At 46.3% G+C, this 22,281-nt stretch overlaps 1 protein-coding gene across 11 annotated transcripts in view; it reads left to right on the forward strand.

Moving 5' to 3' along the window:
• The window catches only part of RBFOX3 (RNA binding fox-1 homolog 3), a 329,050-nt gene that overhangs the window by 251,708 nt on the left and 55,061 nt on the right, over positions 1-22,281 (forward strand). For 3 of the 11 annotated variants that reach the window (XM_033139021.1, XM_033139020.1, XM_033139027.1), the window contains exon 1: positions 17,055-17,397. The exons of 3 other annotated variants lie outside the window; for them this stretch is intronic. In XM_033139021.1, coding sequence (XP_032994912.1) covers positions 17,296-17,397 — 102 coding nt within the window. In that variant the 5' untranslated portion in view covers positions 17,055-17,295. Of the gene's footprint in view, positions 1-17,054; positions 17,398-22,281 lie in introns of those variants that run through there. 5 more of the 11 variants (XM_033139025.1, XM_033139031.1, XM_033139023.1 and 2 more) reach the window with 4 other exon arrangements.

A 22,281-nucleotide genomic window follows, 5' to 3' on the forward strand; every position in this document is an offset into this window, starting at 1 on the left:
TAGGCACTGTGCCCCCTGCCTCTTGCCATTCCTGCATTGCCTCAGAGCTTGATTTGTGCTCCGTATATTCTCCTGAAATGTTTCCCGGAGCTTGGTTCTCATTTAGGATCACATCCAGTCCTTGCAAGTACATTTGCACAGACAATACATAGTCAGAGGTGATTCAGCCTGTGCTTGTCTCCAATTAGCCAGAGCCTTGACACTAACCACTTCACTACAAAAAATAATAATAATGATGAAAGGGTTAAGGACAGGAAACCATTCTTCCACTACTTTACTGATGAAAGCACACACGCAAAAAGTGGCTTATTTAACTACTGGTACTTGGCTCATGAGAACCACCAAATGTTGAAAGTTGCTTTGAGTATATGTATTGGATCTGTCTTTCTCTGACTGATGTGAGAGAAGGTTCTGCACAAGTATCCCAGTTCAATTACCAGAACATAAGTCACACAAACCATAACTTCCGTGGCAGTTGTGAGTTTTGTGTGTGTGATGGTTGCTGAAATGTTGTGGCCATCTAACAGAGCATTCCTGCAGTTCTACTGGTGGCACAATATATCCCTGCACAACCTATTTTGTTTATTGTTGCTGTTATTGCTATTTCCTTAGAGGTGAAGCCATCTTCCACTCTACAACTCAAACTCAAATATGCTAAAGGGCTTGTCTAGCCCTCTGCAGTGCAACCCTGTTCATGTCCGCTCAGAATTAAATCCCATTAGGTTTAATGGGACTTACTCCCAGATAAGTGTGCATAAGACTGCAGCCATGGCAAACACAAACCGAGCCAAAGACCAGCATTGTTATCTCTTACATGTATTCATACTCCTGCAGCAAAGCACCCCTCCCCCATTCCACATGCTTCTTTCCTTTTTTCCTTCTTCAAAAGCTGTGCACTTCCCTTTTTGCAGTCACCCCAACTGCATGCCCCGCCACCAAGAAGAGCCTGGTTAATTGCTCTTCCATGATTTTTGCGAGTAGAAGTGAAATTTGCAATATTCTGCAATAAGGCATCTCTCCCATCTATAGCAGGTTCTAAAGACTTACAGGAAGGTGGAGAGAGAGAGAGAGAGAGAGAGAGAGAGAGGAGAGAGAGAGAGAGAGAGAGAGAGAGAGAGATGCCTTGTGTATTGGTGGGAGTGGGGAAATGCATAGAATCGTATGAATAAGCCCTGGATTTATAGAGCCCTGCATTTATTCATTTGCTGTCAATGGACATTTATTAGAAGCACGTCTTGCAAGGTGTAAGTGTGTGTGTGTGAGAGAGAGAGAGAGAGAGTGAGAGAGAGAGAGAGAGAGAGAGAGAGATGCATGCATATGCTTTAGTATTTACTTCAGAAATTGAGGGATCAGGTACATGCTATTTCAGCTCTCTACCAACCATGGTTTCCTTGTTTCTCATTCCACTTCCTTTAACTAAACTATGTCTTGGCTAAACTGGAACACCCCTCTCCCCCCCCCAATCCCAACCCCCTCTTTAGTACCCCTTCTTGCTTTAAATTATCATCCCCTCTGTGAGCATTAGAATCATAGGATGGTAGAGTTGGGAGGGACCTTGAGGATCATGTAGTCCAACCCCCTGCAATGCAGGAATCTTTTGCCCAATGTGGGGCTTGAATCCAACATCCTGAGATTCAGAGTCTCATACTCTGGAAGAGAGATGTGAAAAGATGAAAAGGACGCAGAGAGGTGGTGGGGCTTACGGTCCATGAAATGTAGGAAAAGTCACATTTTGGTCCTTCCTAGATTGGCAGCACCTATGGAATTTTGAAAGTTTGCCCCAATTCTACCTATATCGGTAGAACCCGCCTCTTCAGAAAGAGGAAATGTAATGACTTGAGTTGGATCTGGGCAAAAGTATTGCTGTGCAGATCTGGTGGTAAATGAAACCAGCCATGCAACTTAACGAATATAGGCAGCATCAGCCCAGTTGTGCAAGCATCAGGGATACATTCCCTTTCTCTCCCACTTTAGTAAGGGGGCGGGCAATGGGAAAGGTTATTTTACCCTTAGTGATTTCTTTGTGTAACACACATCTGGCGGTTATGTGGCACTATAATATCAATATGTTCTCTACTGCATCCCTGATTGGCAAGCTTGGTGTAATGAAGATGAAAGATCCCTTAAAAATGGTGTTGAAGCAGCAGGACTGCAAACAGGTATTGGGGGGGGGGGTGAAAGGGAAGGCCGCTAAGTTCAGGAATTTTCCAAGGGCCTTTTTGCATCCTTGAAAGCTGACTTTTCGTGTGTGTAGTTTTTTTTTTAAACACACCCATATATTGCACACAAACACACACAAAATCAGCGAACCTGTATGCTAAGCCCCATTGCTTTGAAATGAACTAGCAATTTTTAAAAAGTTGGGATTTCTGGATATTTGAGCTACGTTGGAGACAGCCAGCTGGTTCATATCATTGGAAACCTGCTTGCAAGGGTGAGATCAGGAAGGTAGGAATTACCTGCCTGGTTCATTCCCAAAAAACCATCCAACCTATTATCCTGTCTCCCACAGTGGCAGCACCTGATTGCTTCAAAGCTTGGTGCCAGACTTCCCATGTTTTGGGCAGATGGGGGCTAATCTGCCCCAGGAAGCACTCATCCAAATGGCCCCATGTTGAAAGCCAGAAGATTTATATCCTCCTCCTTAGTTTGGTCGTAATAACTCATTTTTCTGGAGCATTTGATCAGAGCTTCCTGGCCTACCAGGCTACAAGTAACCGCTGGGACCATGCAGTATCAACTCCTTCACAAAAGAGGATAAGGTGCGGAATTTATTCCAAATGAAATAAAGCGAGGCAATCTTGGTTCAGAGTTCTGGAACGCCAGTGAGCTCTGCACTGTCCCTGATAAGCTGCCCTGTGCTTGTGTACATTAGGATATGGGTATGTCAGGACCATTGCATTGGGGCAGGGAAAGGGGTTAACGCTTCCCTTCTTCATTGCTTTGAAGGGCTCATCCACACTTACGTTTGCTCTGCAATTCCAGGCACAGGTTGGAGCTTTCCATGTATGTATCTGAGCACTCCCCCACCCGCTCCACAATTTCCCCTGTGAAAACCCACTCTTTCCCGCTAAATCGGAGCGAGCAGGCGATCCGCAGAAAACCTTTGTTCCAATTCAGCGTTAGAATCATAGGATTGTAGAGTTGGAAGGGACCCTAAGGGGAATCTCAGACACAGACCAGGTAGGCGTGGACCTGTTCCTAGAAAGTGTGGGGAAACAGGTGAGTGTAGATGAGCCCCACGATTAAAATCACACACACACACACACACACACACAGAGAGAGAGAGAGAGAGAGAAGTGGCTGTCGTTCCATTTGTTTTTAATAACACGGGGAGATCTGATACTGCCGTCATGCCTAGTTTGGCCCCCAGTATTAACAGACTGGCATATGGCCAGACGTTGCTCGTGGTTCTCAAGTAGTATGAGCTTTCAGACACCCCAATAAGTCTGCATGTAACGTGGGAAGTACTTAAAAACTGTGATTGCTAAGGCTGCAATATTGTGCTGCTGTCAGCACTTACCTGAGAACTCCTTGGATCTTACTTCTGAGTAAACTTGTAAATAGGCTTTTCTTCACTGCAGTGGAGCTTTGTTTGCTCAGCTCCAGCTCTGTCTAGTCCCCACCTGTAATCTCTGCTCTTGACCCATCCTGGTGGCAGTGAGTGTTGCAGGTTAATTATATGCTTCCGTAGTGACAGATTTATCCTCAGCTTCATATGCACTTTTTCCTGTGTATGAGCTGAGTCAAGAAAAAGCAGGGAGACTCTTCTCAAACCTATGTGTGCTTATTCAGCTATTGGGGGAGCGGGAAATATTTCAGAATGATTTTGAAAGAGGAAGTTGACTTTACACACAAAATAGATACTTTTTCCTCTTTCTTTCTTTCTTTTTGCATAGATCCTTTCCCAAGACCCTGAGTTGTGAAACGGTTACTGCCTTTTGCAGCTCAACCTGCAGGAGAAATGATACTCTTGTGTGTGAGGGAAAATCCACTTTGCCCCCTGCTGAGCTGCCACTTGATTTGTGAATTAAACATTTATGCTGCCTTAGCAAGCAAGAATTCCAAGGAAGCTTTTCTTCCACCCTGCACATCATTTATAAGAAAGCGTTTCGGTTTTTCTCCCACTGAAGCCAGTCAGCCTCTAGTTTCTGGGGAAAGATGAACCCATGCTGGAATCTGGAGGAAGCAGGTCTGGCAGTGGTCTGAAAGAGGTAGCCGGAGCAGGCGACTGTCAGGAAGCGATCATGTACCCCCTTCAAGGTCAAGAAACAGAAAGCGAGAGTGGTCACACAGAGAGAGAGAGAGAGAGGTGCCCTTGAAAACTCTGGGCAGGTCTCAGGGAAGAGACAACTTGTTCCAAAAAGTACCAGGTGCTATCTCAGTCCTTATATCAAGGGTTGCTAAATTGTGGCCCTTCAGGTGGTCACAGAATTGTAGAGTTGGAAGGGAGCCTGAGGATCATCTAGTCCAGTCCCCTGCAAGGCAGGAATATGCAGCTGTCCCATACGAGGATCGAACCTGCAACCTTGGTAATTATCAGCATCATGCTCTAACCAACTGATCATGTTGCTGGTTTAGAACCTGCACCATCCCTGACCATTGGGCTTGCTGGCTGAGGTTGATGGGATTTGGAGTCAAACAACATCTGGAGCCCCCCAGGGTTCCCCATAAAGTTCCTGAGCCTAAGTGCCTTGCCCTGGCCCCCTCCACTGTTGCTGGATAGTGGAAATGCATAGAGGGGCATCTTTCTGACTTGGGTCTTGACCAGAAAGACAGCTCTGCATCATCTCTTGCTGCATATGCTAGCTGTGATGATGGCTAGGTTTGGTGCATGATGCAACTGAGGGCAAGGATTTTGGTTTCTCAGTGGGGTTGGGCTTGGAGGCTGCAGTCGCTGAGGGCCTTGGCTTGGGGTTCTCAGATTCAAAGGACTCATTATTCTGATGTGCCCTAGTTGCTGGACCAGCTTCTGTGGGTGGTACAGCTGTGACTCAGTTGGCCCATTTCCATCTGTCTCACTGTCCAAGTTACTGGGTCATGGCATTCAGTAACCTGCAGACCTCTAAAACTATCCTCATCCTAGTTCCTTAAAGGTCTTTCAGCTTTAGCCTTCATTTCTCCTACTCTGCTAAAACTGCTGCTGTCCCGCCTCTATCCCTGACCCGCTGTAGTTCTTCTAAAGCACTTCTATTTATTCCTGATGTTTTGAGACGTGTCTCTCTGTGTGTGTGCACCTTGAATTTCAGGCGACTGCAGCAGCAGCAGGCAAGACAGCTTTTTTGAGCCAGGCAGCTTAAGAGAAAGAATCAGTATTGATTAAAAAGATGGCAATTTTATTTAATTTTGTTGCTCATGTCAGTAACAGACATATGAATAACTCGGAATATAACTCTGTTGCTGCGGGCAGCAGGAAGGGAAGCACTACAGCTTCGTGGTAGAATGCATGGTTTCATGCAGAGGGCTTCAGGGTCAAGCCTGGGATCTCCGGACAGAGATGGCCCTGCTTGAAAGTGCAGAGAGCGCCTGCAGCTCAGAGGAGACAATACTGAGCTAGATGGGCCGATAGGTAACTTCCTTGGTTCCTAGAGTTCTAGATCAAGTGTGTGGAACCTTTGTCCCTGCAGATGCTGCTGCACCACAACTCTCATCAGCCCTGGGGATGATGGGAGTTGTAGTTCAGCAACATCTGGAAGGCCAGGGGTCCACATCCCTGTTCTAGATGCTGTGATTTTTCCTGCTGCATTCAGTCCCACTAGTTAGTGATGGCCATCGATTCTGATGGCTTCTGAAGAGGATTAGACAAATGAATGGAGGATGCAGCTATCCGTGCCTATTAGGATTGCATCCTAAGCATGCATAGAGATGTATCTGGAAGCAGGCGCAGGAGTTTCAGCTGTGGAGTGAGTCTGCTTCCTCCTACCTTTGTTCCTCGAAGAAAACACACAGCCTCTGGATTCAAGTACTGATTGGTGGCTCTTCTTCTTCAGCCCTCCCACATGCCACACATGGGTTGCCCACTCCCCGCTCCGAAGCAGCTGGCATGTGGATCTGATCAAACATTTTTGCGTGCCATTATTATATTCTTGAAGAAGTACTCTGTTAAAGGCAGCAGGGGTGGCGGGGAGAGGGAGGCGCCTTCATGAGTGATGCAAAGGGGAGCCAGTCAGCACTCGGCACATCTGGCTTCTGCTATAAAGCATAAAACCAGTATTTGCCTGTGCTCAATCCAAGAGAGGAGGCTGTACACCTGTCCAGAAAATGCAGTGTGTGTGCCTCTCCAGCAGCCTTAACACTTAAAATCATGTATATTTGTAATGACCCTTAAAAAAAAAGCAGGAGGGGAGTGTCCTTTTTATCTTGTATGTGAAAATTCCTTTCGCGCTACAGCAGGCCACACTTAATATGCACCGCAAAACGAAACATTAAGGACTGAAACAGGGATGGGATAGTGCATGGGTTACAGGTGTGGTGCCAGGACACCAACATAATGCAGGGCAAAGTTAACACGCTACTGCAAAACTAATATTTAAAACGGTTGGGGAAATTCTAGCTTCCTAACAAGTTCTGAACTTTGCTTCCTGTAGCATCAAAACAGTTTATTCTACATTCCAATCGTCTAAATCCAGAGACAAAGAGATGGAGGCTTTTAATTAAACCAGGAGCAGGCTAAAATGCAATCTCTGGGTCTCTTTTGCCATCTTGGACTCCTGTTTACCTTTACAGTCCCTTGTATCTTGCAGGTGTAAACTTGACAGTGCACCTCCCCTTGACGAAATGTAAATGCTGCTGTTTCTCTCCCACGTTGTTCCTTAGTTTAACTTGGGGGTGGGGAGCCTGTGACCCACCAGATGCTGTAGGACTGCAACTCCCATCATCCCTGACTATTGGTCATCTGGGACTGATAGGAGCTGCAGTCCAACAACATCTGGAGGGCTGTGAGTTTAACTCTTTAGGCCTCAAGCTTGGGTAGGTTTCAGATGGTTATTTACTGTAGTGATTCAGAATGTCTTCTTGGTATTAGAAACATCCATTCAAGGAAGCTGTGTGTGGTTGTTGGGTGTTAGGCTGTATGTGAGAAGGATACACACACATGCGTGAGCTGAGCTTTGGGGAGTGGGCTGCACATGTGAATGTTTGGCATAGGATCTGGCTATGCTCTGCCCTATTGCATATGCATCATAGCACCACCTGGGCACCCAGCCAGGGCATCCTTTTTGTGCCCTTTCCACTTCTACACATCCCTGCGCATCTCCTTCCTTGAGATGCCCACCCCAAAGCTGCACCCCACCTGTTTTTGCATTGTTACAAATAGATCTCAACTTATATAAGGTGCCCTGCACTCTCCGGTTAAACCAACACCCAGCAAACTGCTATGATGGGCCTTATGCACATTTAATTCTTTAACAAAGAATCACCAACAGTTTGAAGGTAAGAAACTGATTAGCCAGAGTCAATTCTCTGAGTACTCTGGGTGTGAGGGATGTAAGCCAGCATGCTGAGCCAACCAAGTATGGAGGAATCCCAAAGAAAACCTTTGTTGCATAGTGGTCCCTAGGAGACATCATTTCTGTTCTATAGGGGAACTCTCCACAGATCTTATCACCTCTCACATCCCCTTCACCAAGCAGCTAGGGTGACTGCTGAGTCCCAGGCTCTGAACCATGCTCCACTCTGCCAACTAAGACATAATTGCTGCTCAAAGCCAACCTGCCTGCTGAGAAGCCACCTGTCCTATGTCCTGGCTGCCCCCCAGAGTTGTGACTGGAAGTGCCCTTTGCAGCCAAGGTCATGCTATGCTCTTCATGGTCTTGAGAGGAGGCTACCCTCTATTGGCTCCTTGCCATCACAAGGTGTTCTACCCCACGATCCAGGTGCATATGCTCGCAGGCAGATGTAGCCTTAATTAGTCGAAGAACGTGTAGGCTTGCAACTTTTCTGTCTCTCTAAAAAGGAAGAAAGTAAGGGGTAACATATGGACACATGTGTTTGTGTGCTGTGCAACCTTTGTTAGAATCATCTCAGCTTCCACTAGCAGGGAAGCAGGGGGAAATGTGACCAGTTGTTTTTTTTTAACTGTCATAAAGAGGTAAGTAAAAAGACACCCCAATCCTTCGTTTTTAAAAAAGTGATTTATATGTTTTATACAACCTGCCTCAGTTTTCCATATTTGGGGACAACAATTTCAGAGTTAAAATGTTATGAAATACGTGTAATGTACACTTTCAGCAGCTTGGCACCCATTGTACATTTAAATCATGTTAAATGCAACCAAGTAAGCAGTTTGGAAATATAAATGGGAAGGCTGCATCTGAATGTGAACAAGTTTCTCACCCCTTTTCCAGACGTACTTTTCTGCAATATAGCACCACACTGATTCTACAGCACAGTGTCTAAATACCCCAGAGTCTAAACCTGGACAAAAAGCCAACCCTGTATAAAGGGAGAGGGCCGTAAGCAGCATGTGAAAGCTAGCAAAGCATATCTGAATATTGGTGCATGTGGAATAAAGCATTTGTGCCCCTGGACCTTGCTCACTTTTCAGCTTTCCACAGGGGAAAGTGCCGGCCATCAGTGCTGGCCAAGCAAGTTACGGTAAGTTCCCAGCAACAATCAGAAATACGCGTGGTTTAAAGTAAGCCAGTTTATGGAGAAGATAGGATCCAGCTAAGTACATGAAGGATACGAAAGTCGCATGTGTTGTACAGAAAAATAAGCTAGAAGGACACAGCCCCCATGGAAATCTTAGCTGCCGATTGGCAGGTGGTAGATTCTGATAAAGATTTCTAGCAATGAACACTTTCCCTAGAATGGTTTTGGTTTTTTTCTGTTGCAGAGTGGTTGCTGTAAAATATACTTACTATTAATATTTAGCATAACTTAGCAACGGCTGCGCCACCATAATGTACTGGGACAACACAACTTCACTAGCAACCCAAGGAGTGTGCAACCCAAGAAACCTACCCTAGGAAACATTGCCAGTTGTACAGTAGGTACTGTATACCTCTTGCCACAAGTGCAGCTGTACACAACCTCCAAAGTGGGTCCTACTGCACGGTTCACAACTAGGAATGCGTCACATAGGTGGCGCAGAATTGGGGTGAGTGGTAGAGCCCGCCTGAAGTGAGCCACTCGCTTGCGTGCATGCACACCCAACTCATCATACCGCCCTGGGTCCCTGGCATCTCTATCTTCACTTAAAAGAGAAATATGGGGGAATGAAGAGAGGCCCAGCACACCTCTCCCATCTTGCAGGCTGCCACAGTCCTGTACTGAAAGAGCTGCACTGGTTTCCCATTCATTTCCTGGCCCAATTCAAGGTGCGCACATTGATGTCTAAAGCCCCTAAATCAGGGTTTCCCAAACTTGCATCCCCAGCTGTTTTTTTGGACTACAGTTCCCATCATTCCTGACCACTGGTTGTGCTAGCTAGGGATGATGGGAGTTGTAGTCCAACAACAGCTGGAGATCAAAATTTGGGAAATGATTCATGCCCCCAATATCTGAATGACTCCCTCCTTCCCTATAGACCTTCTTGGGTGCTGAGATCGGCAGGGGTTTTTTGGGAGTTTCTCTTCCCTCAGAGAGACTGTGTGTGTGTGTGTGTGTGTGTGTGTGTGTGTGTGTGTGTGGTGTCCGTCCGTCCTGAGGCAGGGCATTCTCTGTGGCGGCCCCTAAGCTGTGGAACCTCCCCACAGAGGTGTGTCTGGCACCTTCATGATACAGCTTCCAGAGGTTGTTCTTTTTACACTGGCTTTTGACACTTGAGATATGTATTTTTGGGACCCACCTTATTTTTATGGTTGTAACTTGATTTACACAGTTTTAATGGTGTTTTTTAATGTTGCAACTTGCTATGGGACCTTAGGGTAAACAGAGGAAAATGAATGAATGAACGAATGAATCTTTCCCAAAGTAACGCTCAAGGTAAATTGTTTCTTCCTTTGGAGCAGTATAGCAGGACTGAAACAAGACCCTTTAAGGGTTCTAGTCAGCACTCAACACCCCTTCCACCACCTTTCATGGAGAGCAGACTTTCTGCTTGCCCATCCCGACATTTCACCTCGCATGGTGGGATCCTGAGAATGCAGCTTTTGGACCACCGATGCAGCGAAGGAACAGAAAAACGACTTGGTCGGGGCTTGACTGTATAAACATGGATGCTTTTCCAATGAGCAAAGCAAGAGAAGAATGAAAGTGTGGGAAGCCGTAGCCTGGCAAAGGAGCAACAAGAATGTGTGATCACCAGAAATAATTTTTTTTATCAGATCGTAAATTTATAAGATGATTCTAGATACCTTATGCTTACAACTTTATATCTTTGTGTACAATTTGTTTGGGTTTGTTTGTATTTTTGCTTTTATCGATGTAACCCAGCCTGTGACCTTAAGGGGGATATAAATCCCAGTGATAAATAAATAAGTACATGATGGCAGATTGCAGGGCAAGTGAGTCTATAGTGATCGGATAATAAGTAATTTTAGGATTGAGGTTTAGAAGAGAGGGAAAGGGTTTGAACTGTAAGGCTGGGAAGAGGAGAACAGATGAGCTTGCACCGAAAACAAGGGGGAGGGATATATTGCTGCAGCTTCTTCCATTTTGCCTTCTTTTAATTTCCCTCTCGTTGAGTCTCCTTTGTCCTCCCTGTGTTACACTTTACATGAAGAGAAGGATAAGCAGAGGCAAGAGCAAAACAAGGGGGAAACAGGCCGCCAGAGTGGTCATTCCAGGGGTTTGAGGAAGGAAGGGGAACTATTTACATCCCTTAACTTGCTTTTATTGGGCACCGTCAGAGTTTGTTCTCTTTCTTTCCCTCTCTTTGTTTGGGCATATTGTTTCTGACTGCTGCCTTCTCAAGAATGTAGTTTAGAGGTTCTACCCAAAGAAAGGCTGCTACTTTTAATGCACAGACACACACACTTGCAAACACAAAACTGTATACGGTATTTTTGTTTTATCAGAATTACTGTGTTCCCCTATCAAGATTCACAGGTCCACGTGCTGCCAACTGCACTGTTCTTGTGTGCCTTTGACATTGTGTTGTATTAGTATTAGTGTGAGGTGTCAGAAAATGACCATATATTTATCTTGAGTTGTACAGATGTCTAGAACTCTGAGTCCTAGCAGATTCCTTGGCTACAGTGCTGCCACAGGATTCCTGCTTACCGGGAGGGTGGATCCCTTTGCCACCCAGTGGGAACACAGGGATGGCAGCAAAGGCATGATTTGGATTTGTTGTTAAAAGCTCAGTTAAAGTGTGGGGCTTGGGGGCATGGACAAGGATCCACAAATGCCCTTGTGAGCTTGCTACTAGCGAGTCAATCTTCTGCTCGCACCAGAGCACAAAATCAATGAACTTTCTTTAGTTCCTGGAGAAGCATGGGAGAATGGCAGGGATTCCCTCTGGTTGGGCACCAAACCTCAAAAGCGCTTGGAGAACTATGAGTCTTACGGATGCATTCTAGGCATTCTAAGGCATAGTCCAGTGGGTACAGTATATATCCCAGGCTTCTCCACAACTGTAGACAAGAATAGGAGTTTACTCCCCCCCCCACACACACAGTAGTTCTCAGTACCTCAAGCTCAGACTAATGTCAGAAGACTTTGTTCCCTCCCTCTGGAGGGGAGGGATAGGGTCATGTTGAGAACAAATATTTTGGTGTTTACCAAGGCAAGCCCAGATTTAATGACCCCTAGGCATGTATGGGTATTGTAATTCTAAGGTGTTGCTTTAGGGCAGGGATAGCCAATGTAGTGGTTCTCCTGATGTCACTGGACTACAGCTCTCATCACTCCTCACCATGGACCTTGCTGACTGGGACTGGTGGTAATTGGATTCCAACAGATAGCTGAGTCGGTTAGAGTGTGGTGCTGATAACGCCAAGGTTGCAGGTTTGATCCCCATATAGGACAGCATCATATTCCTGCCTTGCGGAGGGTTGAACTAGATGGTCCTCAGGTTCTACCATTCTGTTGGTTCTATGCAAGCATCTTGCAGGGAGGGGAAGCATCATGCTGGCCTTTCTTTCGTTAAGTAGCAGGTGAGTCTTAAAAATCACACCAAGTGGATTGCGAGGCCCTTAGTATAAGCATCATAAGCGGCACACAATTCTACTTGTGGATCTTCTGCCATCTGCTATATCAGGCACATCCAACAGGTAGATTGTGATCTACCGGTAGATCACTGGACATCTGTGGTAGATCACTGGCTCCCCCCAAAGAAGCTAAACAACTTTGGCTCCCCTAAAAAAAACCCTGAACCCCCCCAAAAACGGGGCTTTCCTCCTCCCTAAAAAAGCTTTGACCTGAACCCAAAAAAACAATGCTTTCCTTCCTAAGAAAAGCTCAACAACTTTGACCTGAACCCCAAAGAAGGGGGTAGATCACTGCCAATTTTTAACTCTGAGAGTAGATCTCTTGGGAGTTGGCCACCCCTGTGCTGTATCATTGGTTCCATTTTTCCATAAAGGTTTCCTAAGCTAGGCAGAAGGGAGTGTGTTTTCATAATACTGGCAGATACGCTCCCCTTCTTGGGAAAGTTGCCCTTCATTTTCTTAGTCTTTTAGAATGACCACAGCACCATTTTGTGTATTATATCCTGAGACTTTGCAGATAGCTCTACAGTTAGCATGGGAAGGTGATCGAAAGTAAGGCCAGACTCATTGCGGAACCAGACAGAATCTTCTTTTTGTTGAGAGTTTCCTTTTTTTTGTTCCTGCCAGGAGTTAACACGTAGGGGTATACAGTATGCTAGCCTAGAAACAGCCAGCTCTGTGACCTAAGCAGCCAGCCAGTTTGAAGGCGCATTTGCCCGATTCCTGTCTGTTCAACCCTTGACTTGCCTTCTGCTCTCTTGGGCTCTTAGCATATATACCTTTTTTCACCGGGAGACTTGGGGCAACACCCATAAATCTTTCCTTTGCCTACAGTCCCTCGCGATGTAAGCTGCTAAGGAGCTTCAGACAGCTCTTCAATAAGGTTGCTATTCTGAACCATTTCCTGAGAAGATGTGCCGAGGTTTGTGGCAGACTCTGTTCATATTGTAAATCTGTAAGTGCCTGCACCCAATTTGTCCGAAAGCTGCGAAAGGCAGCCGCACCCGGCACCATTTCCACCACATCAGTGCCATGTGGCACTTACAGAGAGCTTTCTTGGGGGAAGAGTTGTGTTCCCCCAGGACCCCACAGTGCATCAAAGAGAAGTAGAGGTGCATTTTCTTGATGGAGTGTGTGTATGTAGACAGAACTGAGAAGAATTCTAGCCCCCGGTCTTACACTCTGCATTTTTCCGATGACTGCTGCACCAGGAAGAATCACCCAATAAAACTCACTTAGAAGCATCTCTGCCTGGCAGGGAAAATTCTGCCTATGAGCCTTGGAAGGCAGCCCAATTGCAGTGTACCCCACATTCTGGCTGAACTGAACATGGGATTCACGTTTATGCCGCACAGCAAGTGAAGCCTAGCACAGGGGCTTTGCAGCTGACTGGCACATCTACCCTGGGCCTTCCAGTGCTTTGGCAGAAAGCAGTTGGGGAAGCTGGATTGGGTGGAGATGCGGGACTGGCCTAAAAGCCAGGGGTCCTTCAATGTGAGGCACATCTGTAGAATAGGCATAAAAAAGCCTTGGCCTTCCTGAAGTCTGTAGGCACCTGAGAGACAGGCTGCTACCTCAGGGTCTGAGCATAAGAGCTCTGCCCTTTCCTAGGTCTGTAAACAATGGAGAAAAAAAACTGCTACCTCAGGGCCACCCATGCAACAAATCCACACTGATTTTCTTAGAGACTTCCCTGATCCAAGATGGGTTGCAACAGGAGCACTACCACCATGCAAATATATGGTAAAGGAGTAAGAAATGGGTCTCCAAATCCATGTTTTGATTAAAAGTGGGTCCTGGGTCTGAAAAGGTTGGAAATTCCTGCTCTAGAGGCATCCCAAGAATCTGAATCTGAACCAGAACGCTTGCTGTTTGCTGCTGAACACCATGATAACGTTGTTTTTGGACTGACATTTTATGATGAGGTTTCAAGCCCACTGAAATGGTTTTAAGTTTGTGAGCTAACAACGTTTTATACTTTTCACTGGTGTTTTATACCTTTTTAGTAAGTTGCGTGTTACACGTTGCTTCTTACCACATTCCCCTGTGACGGGGCTAATTTGAAACCCCAACAATATAAATAAATCCATGCAGCCAAATTTACAAATGGGCATCCATTGACTCGCTATCTTGGAGAGGGACTTCTTAACACGTGAACAAAGTGCCTGCTCCCCAAATGCAAGCTCAGCTGTGAAATGTTTACAAGCTGTATACCAGTGGTCAGAGTGGGGAGCTGCATTTCCTCCTCAGACTTTCACACGATGCCTCAGCTGCCTTCCTATTGCTATGACAATACTAAACTTTACTGTGAAGTCACTGATCGGTAGCAGAGGCTTCACAGCAGGCTTCCCCCAGAAATGGACTCTCAGCTAATGGACACTACTATCAGGATGTGCAACTGTAGTGGCATGATAAGAAAATGATAGGGGGTGGATGCAGATAGCAATTTGTTTGCCACCGTGCGCATGTAACTATTTGATAAGCTGTTGGTCTGTAGCATCCTCTGACAAGTGGCCAGGAGAATCTGTATATCATTTATAGTGATTCATTTATGCATGTCCGTACATATATGTTTGACGGGACGCGGGTGGCGCTGTGGGTTAAACCACAGAGCCTAGGGCTTGCTGATCAGAAGGTCGGCGGTTCGAATCCCCACGACGGGGTGAGCTCCTGTTGCTCAGTCCCTGCTCCTGCCAACCTGGCAGTTCAAAAGCACGTCAAAAGTGCAAGTAGATAAATAGGTACCGCTCTGGCGGGAAGGTAAACGGCGTTTCCATGCTCTGCTCTGGTTCGCCAGAAGCGGCTTTGTCATTCTGGCCACATGACCCAGAAGCTGTACGCCGGCTCCCTTGGCCAGTAATGTGAGATGAGCGCTGCAACCCCAGAGTCAGACACGACTAGACCTAATGGTCAGGGGTACCTTTACCTTTACCTTTACATATGTGTGTAATGCAGGGTTAACAGGCAGGGGAGGGAATAAGGGCAGAGCAGCCATGTGTGCTTTAAGTTTGCCATTCCCCCAGAATCCTACAAGCCTGAGGAGAATTTCATACTCCCACCCCCACCCCCACCCCATAAACACACACACACACAAGCTCTCAAACAAGGAGGATGTAAAGTTAGAGGGAGATGTGTGCAAGTTACACCGACGGGAGGATTTCTACTAGGTTTGGGTTCACCCATTGCAGTGCCATGTGCCTGTGTTAGCTTCACGTTTCAATGCAGATCTTAAAAGTGCAGGGCTTCCTGTCCAAGAGGTGTTGCATTGAAAGGAAAATTCTAACAGGTGCAATCTGTACAGCACCAGCGGCTCAGCGAACAACGGGAAGAAGCTACACATGGCAGGCATCCTGCCTTCGGTGCAGTTTTTTGTGAGATGGGCATCCCGCACCTTCGCATATCACAGGACAGAGCACTGAGTATGAATTTCACAGCTTTTTAAAAATTCTCTTTTCTAAAATGGTGTTTGGAAACAGATGTCAGTTTCCCTTTCCCTTGGGTTCTTCGCAGAGGGGGAGCTGTCCCTGGAATAGAAAGGTGTGCGCTTAGAAGCATCCTGCCTGGAATACCATATTTTAGGGGAGGGGGTGGGACAACATAATTTGGCAGTGCTAAAATACCCACATTGGTCTTCTTTTCTTGCACCCCCATGGCTTGTACATAATTCAGTGGGGCAAAGAGAGGAGCAGGTAACCCTGAAACGTATTCCATATCACTAGCAGCTTCTGCTGGTCCCCTTGTTTCAAAACCCAGAAAAAAGAGAGGGGCCCATGCAGTCAAACGGCTAGTGTAGTGCTGCATCCTGTTGTCTCTACCACAGCCACCCAGCTATCTTAATAGGGAATATGCCAACAACATTTCAGGTTTCGGTGGGTGTGGGCAACATTTAGCCACTTTGCTTAGAGTAAAGGCTGGAGATACCGGCATTCCCGGAGCCTGATCACAAGCAAACCCAATCGCAAGGAGTTGGGGAGCAACTGCCGCACTCTGACCTTACTAAACAGCAGCCTATGAATGCAGCCCCTAAGGACCCATGCCTTTGACGGGAAGATCCCAGACAGCACAGGCCTTGTTCCGGGGAGGTAGAAGGCAATGCCTTCCTGTTTCTGCGAAAGCTGCTGGGAACAGGCTCTGTGCAGTGAGCTGGGATCTATTTGCGCTCCTATGGGACAAGCTACCCAGCACTCAGGAATAATCCAGCAAATGCATCTCCTGCCAAATTCTGCTCATATTTCAGGAGAGGTCAGCTGGCTTCCATCTGTGCAGGCCTGGCATGCAACAATGTGTGCGTGCCTGTAGGTGTGCAAGTCCATGTCTGGGCAGAGGGCATATAAGGCCTTTGCGTGCAGGCATCTATATGTGTGATAATCTAGGTCTCGCTTACCTCTCTGTGATATTTGGACACTGGGTCTGTCTTGTCTGCATGTGCAGGGGGGTGGGGGAGAGAGAGAGAGAGAGAGACTGTGGGTTTTATCCCAGGGTTTCTTTGCTGGGTACCCTGTGTTACAGGGAAGCTTCCTATACCCATGAATGTTGCAGGGAGAAGAGAGAGACATACTTTGGAAGTGTGGATGCCACAGCAGAATAATTCCCTCGTCGTGGGTCTTAAAATTATTGTCCCTGGAACCGCTGACGATAACTCTGTATTTTCTCTGGGCTGATGCAAGATTAGGCAGCGGGCCTGAGCCAGGTAGCCCGGTTAAGTGTCAGAGCCTGCTTGGTGGCCTATTTATCATAGGGCAAAGAGGCAGAGTTGCAGCAGGTGAGGGGTTAAGTGCAGGCTCAGCTGTTCCGGGCTTTTCTTGGTTTCGCAGTGAGCTGTTTGATGTCTGAATGCACAGGGGACTCCTCCGCCTCTCAACCCTCTCCCCCCCCCTCCTCTGCTCACTCTCTCTCTCTCTCTCTCCCCCCCCCATGCGCGCACACATACACACACACACCCTTTGCGGACCATGCATTCATTCAGCGGCTTCGTCTAATGGCACCAAGTGACTCTCAGCCTGCACGCTGCTCCTTCCCTGCTTGAGCTGGAGACACAGCATGCAGCTCCTCCAATGGAGCCCTCTTAAATAGCTCCGCACGGGGGAGCTGCCAAAAGAAAAACCACGGAGAAAAAGCAAGTACTGTAAAGGGAAGAAGCAAAGGGTCTGGGAGAAGAGGGAGCTGCCAGCATAGCCGCTCCTGGGCTTGCCGGCAACACATGCTCTGCTCGATGGCTAACTCAGGCTGCCTCCTGGTCTCCAACTCGGCTTTGCTCCCACACTCTCTACCTTGCCCCCCGGCCTTCCTCTACCTCCAGCAGGTAAGTCTGCCTCTTTGTACCTACCTGCTTCACACGTGGTTGGAATCCCCAGATCTAAAGGTCAGGGCATTAATCGCCTCCTCCTCCCCCCCTTTCCCCCCGAAAGGCACATCCGTTCTGCTTTCTCAGTTGTCACAGGAGTTGTTAACGGTTCCAGGGTAGCACCTGTGTGCTGTCTGGCTGCAGAGGTGCTGGCGTGGCATCAGCCAGATGCGAGCTTAAGATCAAGGAGATCGCACTTTCCCCGGGCTTTAATATCGTTATTGAGGATATATCTAGGTCCAACTTTCGGAAATGCATTCTTAGAGACAACGGGTGAATGCATAGCACACAGAGACCATGCGCGTGAGATTTCTTTTTGATGTGTATTGTTATCCTGAATACAATCTGTGTCATCCAATGGCATATTATGCATGGCTTTTTGTTAGGGTTCATCCCAGCCTCCCTGTGTCCCAGTTGCCTTTCTATTGCGGTCGAATTTTACGCCCCCCCGGTATGGTTGGATGTTCTGTATGTATATGTGTGAAGTAATTTAAAATATAAATCTGTCTGTCTCGACTTGGCCCTCCAAAGTGCTGCAACCCAATTTCCAGCCAGCTGAATCCCAGGCGTGTCTCCCTTAGCTGAAGAATCTCGCTGCAATGTGAGTCTAGTTCCTTAACTTCTCCCGGGGGGTGGGGGTGGGGAGAGGGGGGTTTGGCACGCCTGTAGTATCACCACCACTGCACTTCCCTTCACTCCCATCACTGTGGTCCTGGAGCTGCACATGTTTCCTTGCCTAGGATCTCCAGAGGAAAGGAAGCCGTTGCTTCAAAAACCTCTTTGCAGCATCGGAAATCCCAATCTCCCAACTGTGCTAACCCTTCCATTTGCGCTTGAAGGAGTTTTAAAAATTCATGGCATCCTAACCGCTGGCATTAAGTGGCCTGTGAGGCCAACCACCTTGGTTGGGGGGCAGAGGGGGCTCTTGCTGGTTTGTTCCAAGGTCTTAGTCAAGAGAGATGAAGCAGCTGTTATTTGGTTTTAATTCTTCAAAGGATCTGAAGGGAAGGCATTGTGAAGCTGCAGTGACAAGATAGCTCAGGTCCAGGACTTGCTCAAGTTTTGCAGAGTGAGGTGGCTGCTTCTTCCTTATAGCGCTGTCTAGAAGAGAGGGTTCCTTTGAAACACAGGGCTCTCTGCGCTTCGGATGTGTAGGTCAGGGATAGAGAACTAGAATGGAATGCCCAGCAGTCTCAGAGAGAGAAAATGAGAATTTGGGGTTTCAGTATTTTCCTCCTTGTGCTTGGGAATCCCTGAAGAAAAAAGAAGACTTAACTCGTTCAGAATACATCCCTCCGTTCCAATCAGCTGCATGAGGGATTTATGAATGCTTGAGGGGAGCACTGGGGGAATCTCTCTTGTTTTGAACTACAAGACAGGCTGGGCTAAGATGATTAAAACAGAGAGGATATTCTCTTAGTGGAATCCCTTTGGGCTTCTGCTTTTGGTCGCACTGCGTAGCACTTCAGCCTGCTAACTCTTCAGCAAAGCTGCATGGACACGTTTAGCCTGGTGCTTATTGCATTTCCCCTAGACTGGGCAAAGAAATATTGCGAACAAGATCATTAAATGAGTGGCTAGAGCCCAGAATGCCGGCACAGAGGAATTTAGGAGAAGGAGAGGTTTCACTCAACAGATTCATTTTCCTAGCCCTTTCTCCAGCCTCTTTGCTTTTATTCCGCCTCCCTCATTCCCTCTTTGATTTTTCCAAGTCTCTTGCACTTTGGTTGCAGATTTTTTAGATGCTGTGTAGAAGGATTAGCTGTTTGGGGTTTTGTTCTGTTTTGTTTGGGGCTTTAGCCCATTTTTTTTTCCCCTCCTGTCTTTGGCAGAAGTTGGTGATCGGTGCCTGAAGTTCCTATTAGTTTAAAATAGTATTTTTAAAAACAAGAACTGGGGCTGGAGAATGGTCTTATGCAGACGATGCAGTTCATGATGTAATTGATCATATCCTGCCCCCCCCCCAATTTGTTCCACAGTTGGATCCTTTTAAGGCCTAGATGAGTGTGCCCATGGTGACTGAGTGTGAACTCCTCACCATGTTTGCCCTTATCTCATGGTCCAGTTTTGGTCTAGGCTTGGGCAGAGCACACTTAAAAGCCCCGTTGTCTAATATTTTAAAGGAGGCAAGAACCACATTTTGCGCTTAGTAGGCTGCCTGAAAACTCTGCTTTCCAGGGAGCAGGGCATATATAAACAAACCTTCCCAGCCAGGTAGAAAACTTGCATTTTAATAATTGATTGCCTAAACCATGCTATGTAGACCCACCAACAGATACTGGTCAACAGACAGTCCAGGGTGCACAACTGCAATCAGTTTATCTCTAACTCTCTGTCTTGATTGGCAGAAGAGGCTGGGTGTGGACAGCGGGATGGCACTATTTCAGGGCCAGCTCAAGGTGTTTTGGTATGTAGGATAGAAAGTGCCTTCCCTTCTGTCACCCGTAATTATTAAATAATGTGACAATTTGCTAATCATTATTGGTGCTCCAAATCCATCACCTAGGTAAAACAGGACTGTTCCTGCCGATTTCAGTCACTCCATGAGTTCCTTAGAATCAGACAGTACTTTTTACATTAATCAAGGCAGGATATTAAGTTAGATGGCCCATTGTTCTAACACGGTGTAGCAGTGACCATGAGCTTTAGGCCCATTAATTTTGCAAGGTATATTTTCTTTAATCAAGATTCATCACCCATAAGTAAAAAACTGAACATTTCCTTCAGCTTTAACAGTGACGTCACTAAAATGCTTTGTCATAACACTGTTGTATTCATGCATTTTTAACATCTGTGTATAAGTTCACATATGTTACATGTAATAGCGACCGCTGATACAATCTCTAGTGACACTTATCTCCCACAGGCCCATTAAGTGTTCAAAGCTTCTCTTTCTGAACTTAAAGATTGGAAGCAATATTTTTTTTTATTAAAAAAAAACAGCTTCTCCTTCAATAGTCCTCTCAGTTGTTTATTGCTTCACACTCTTGGTGTGTCTCTGAATGAATGTATGGAAAAAATGTGTGTGTAATATACTACTTTACAGGATCATTTTAGAAGTGAAGGGACCAAGACAAAATACTTACATGATTTATACTACCCAGAGTTATAATTCTTATACAGCACAATAGGAGGATTCAAAATGGATTCAATTAATGGGAAAACTTTAGAAAACTGAGGTTCAGATAGAGGGAATTCCCCTATGTGTGCAGATAAGAAACAGGCGTGGAACGACATAAATAGCATATCTTTAAAACAGACATCTGCACATATATGTTTGTGTGTGTATTTATTGCACACGTATAATGAAATCTGTTTTAAATAAATTTATGGTGCCTGTGTGTTTGCGTAGAAATAGCTGGGAAATGTTGGGTTTTATAGCTGGTGCTGAGGGTTATTATTGTGTGTCTTAATGACCAGGCTGGATGCTGATGAGAATTTCCAGATTCTTTTGGCAGTGAATGCCACTTGTAAATGGCGGGGATGGAACAAATTGGGTGTTACCACTGCCCAAATAAAATTTGAACATTTGGCTCATTAAGTTTGATTTATTCAGTCCCAAGTAAAGCCAAAGTTTTAGTTGAATTGCTTTAATATTAATTAATCCCTTATACGCAAAATTATTGCATTTTGCTCATCCAGCAACACAAGGTGACCCACACAATTACTGTTATTTTCACACCGAGAGAATTAACAACTGAACAAGTCATAGGAATCGGATTCTCATATTAAATACTTTGCACAATGCTTTTGTGATTACCTGCTTACACAAGTATAAGGTGAATTTTGAACTCATGTTTACCGGCATGTTTATAATTTTTAGCCGCTACTCATGTCGGCTTGCATATTTCTTCCATCCTAAAAAGGAAGTTTGAGTCCACCCATGGAAAATGGTATCAGTACCCGTAATTCCATGCACACACACACACACACACACACATGCCTGGCTACCAGTTATTTCTTGAAAGGATATGACCAGAGTCAAAGGCAGGATTTGCCTCTATTTCGTTTTCATTAGAAAGGACGCCCTTGTTACTTGTCCATTCTTGGGCTTGTTTGGAGCATATTAACATTTCTTTGTGTGTCTCCAAAAACAATTTGTTTGGAGAATGATGACTAGCCAAGAGCCTGGGAGGCTCCAACTCCCTCCAAGGCACTTTGGGGGCTAGCCGTGGACTCCTTCCTGCAGTTGCCACAGGCAGCCATGGCCAGTGTCCCAGCTGCCCCTCAGGAACTGCTCTGTTCCTCTGCATGGTGTACGCTTGCCAGGCATGCAGAAACCGCCAGCTTCACTATCTTTTCCTACTGGGTCTAGGTAGTAGGGTGTTGGGAGGAAGAAAGAGGTTGCTCTAATGACTTCCATTGTGTAATTAAAAAAGGGGGGTTGTGGGGTGTAGGGGTGAGATACAAGATTGTGGCTCAGCTTACTCAGATATAACTTTAGTAGGGAGAGAGAGAAAGGCTGGCAAAGCTATCTGAAAGGGCTTGCTAGCATTGTGGCATCCTTTTCTCAGTGCAGCATAATCGGCAAAGATTGTGATCATCCTGCTGAGTCGCTTGGTGCTTTGAAACAGCCCTTGGCGTAATTGGGGAGGGTAGGATCCTCAATGCTTCTGCAGCAGTCAGACTTCTTGCTTGCCCCAGTTGGTGCAAGCTCTACTATGAAGCACCCGGGATATCCAGCAATGTGTACAGCAGGTTCTGTAGCCGACGGGTGACTCGATTAATGTGCGCTAATTTGCAGAGTGGGTCAAAGCTGCTGTTAAAATTTACACTCGCATCACATGCCGCCACATGTTGTTTGAAGTCTGAAGGAAGCTGAGGATCCTGCAAAGCTTTTGG

Source organism: Lacerta agilis, chromosome 2, assembly GCF_009819535.1.
Source record: "Lacerta agilis isolate rLacAgi1 chromosome 2, rLacAgi1.pri, whole genome shotgun sequence".
Taxonomy (NCBI): domain Eukaryota; kingdom Metazoa; phylum Chordata; class Lepidosauria; order Squamata; family Lacertidae; genus Lacerta; species Lacerta agilis.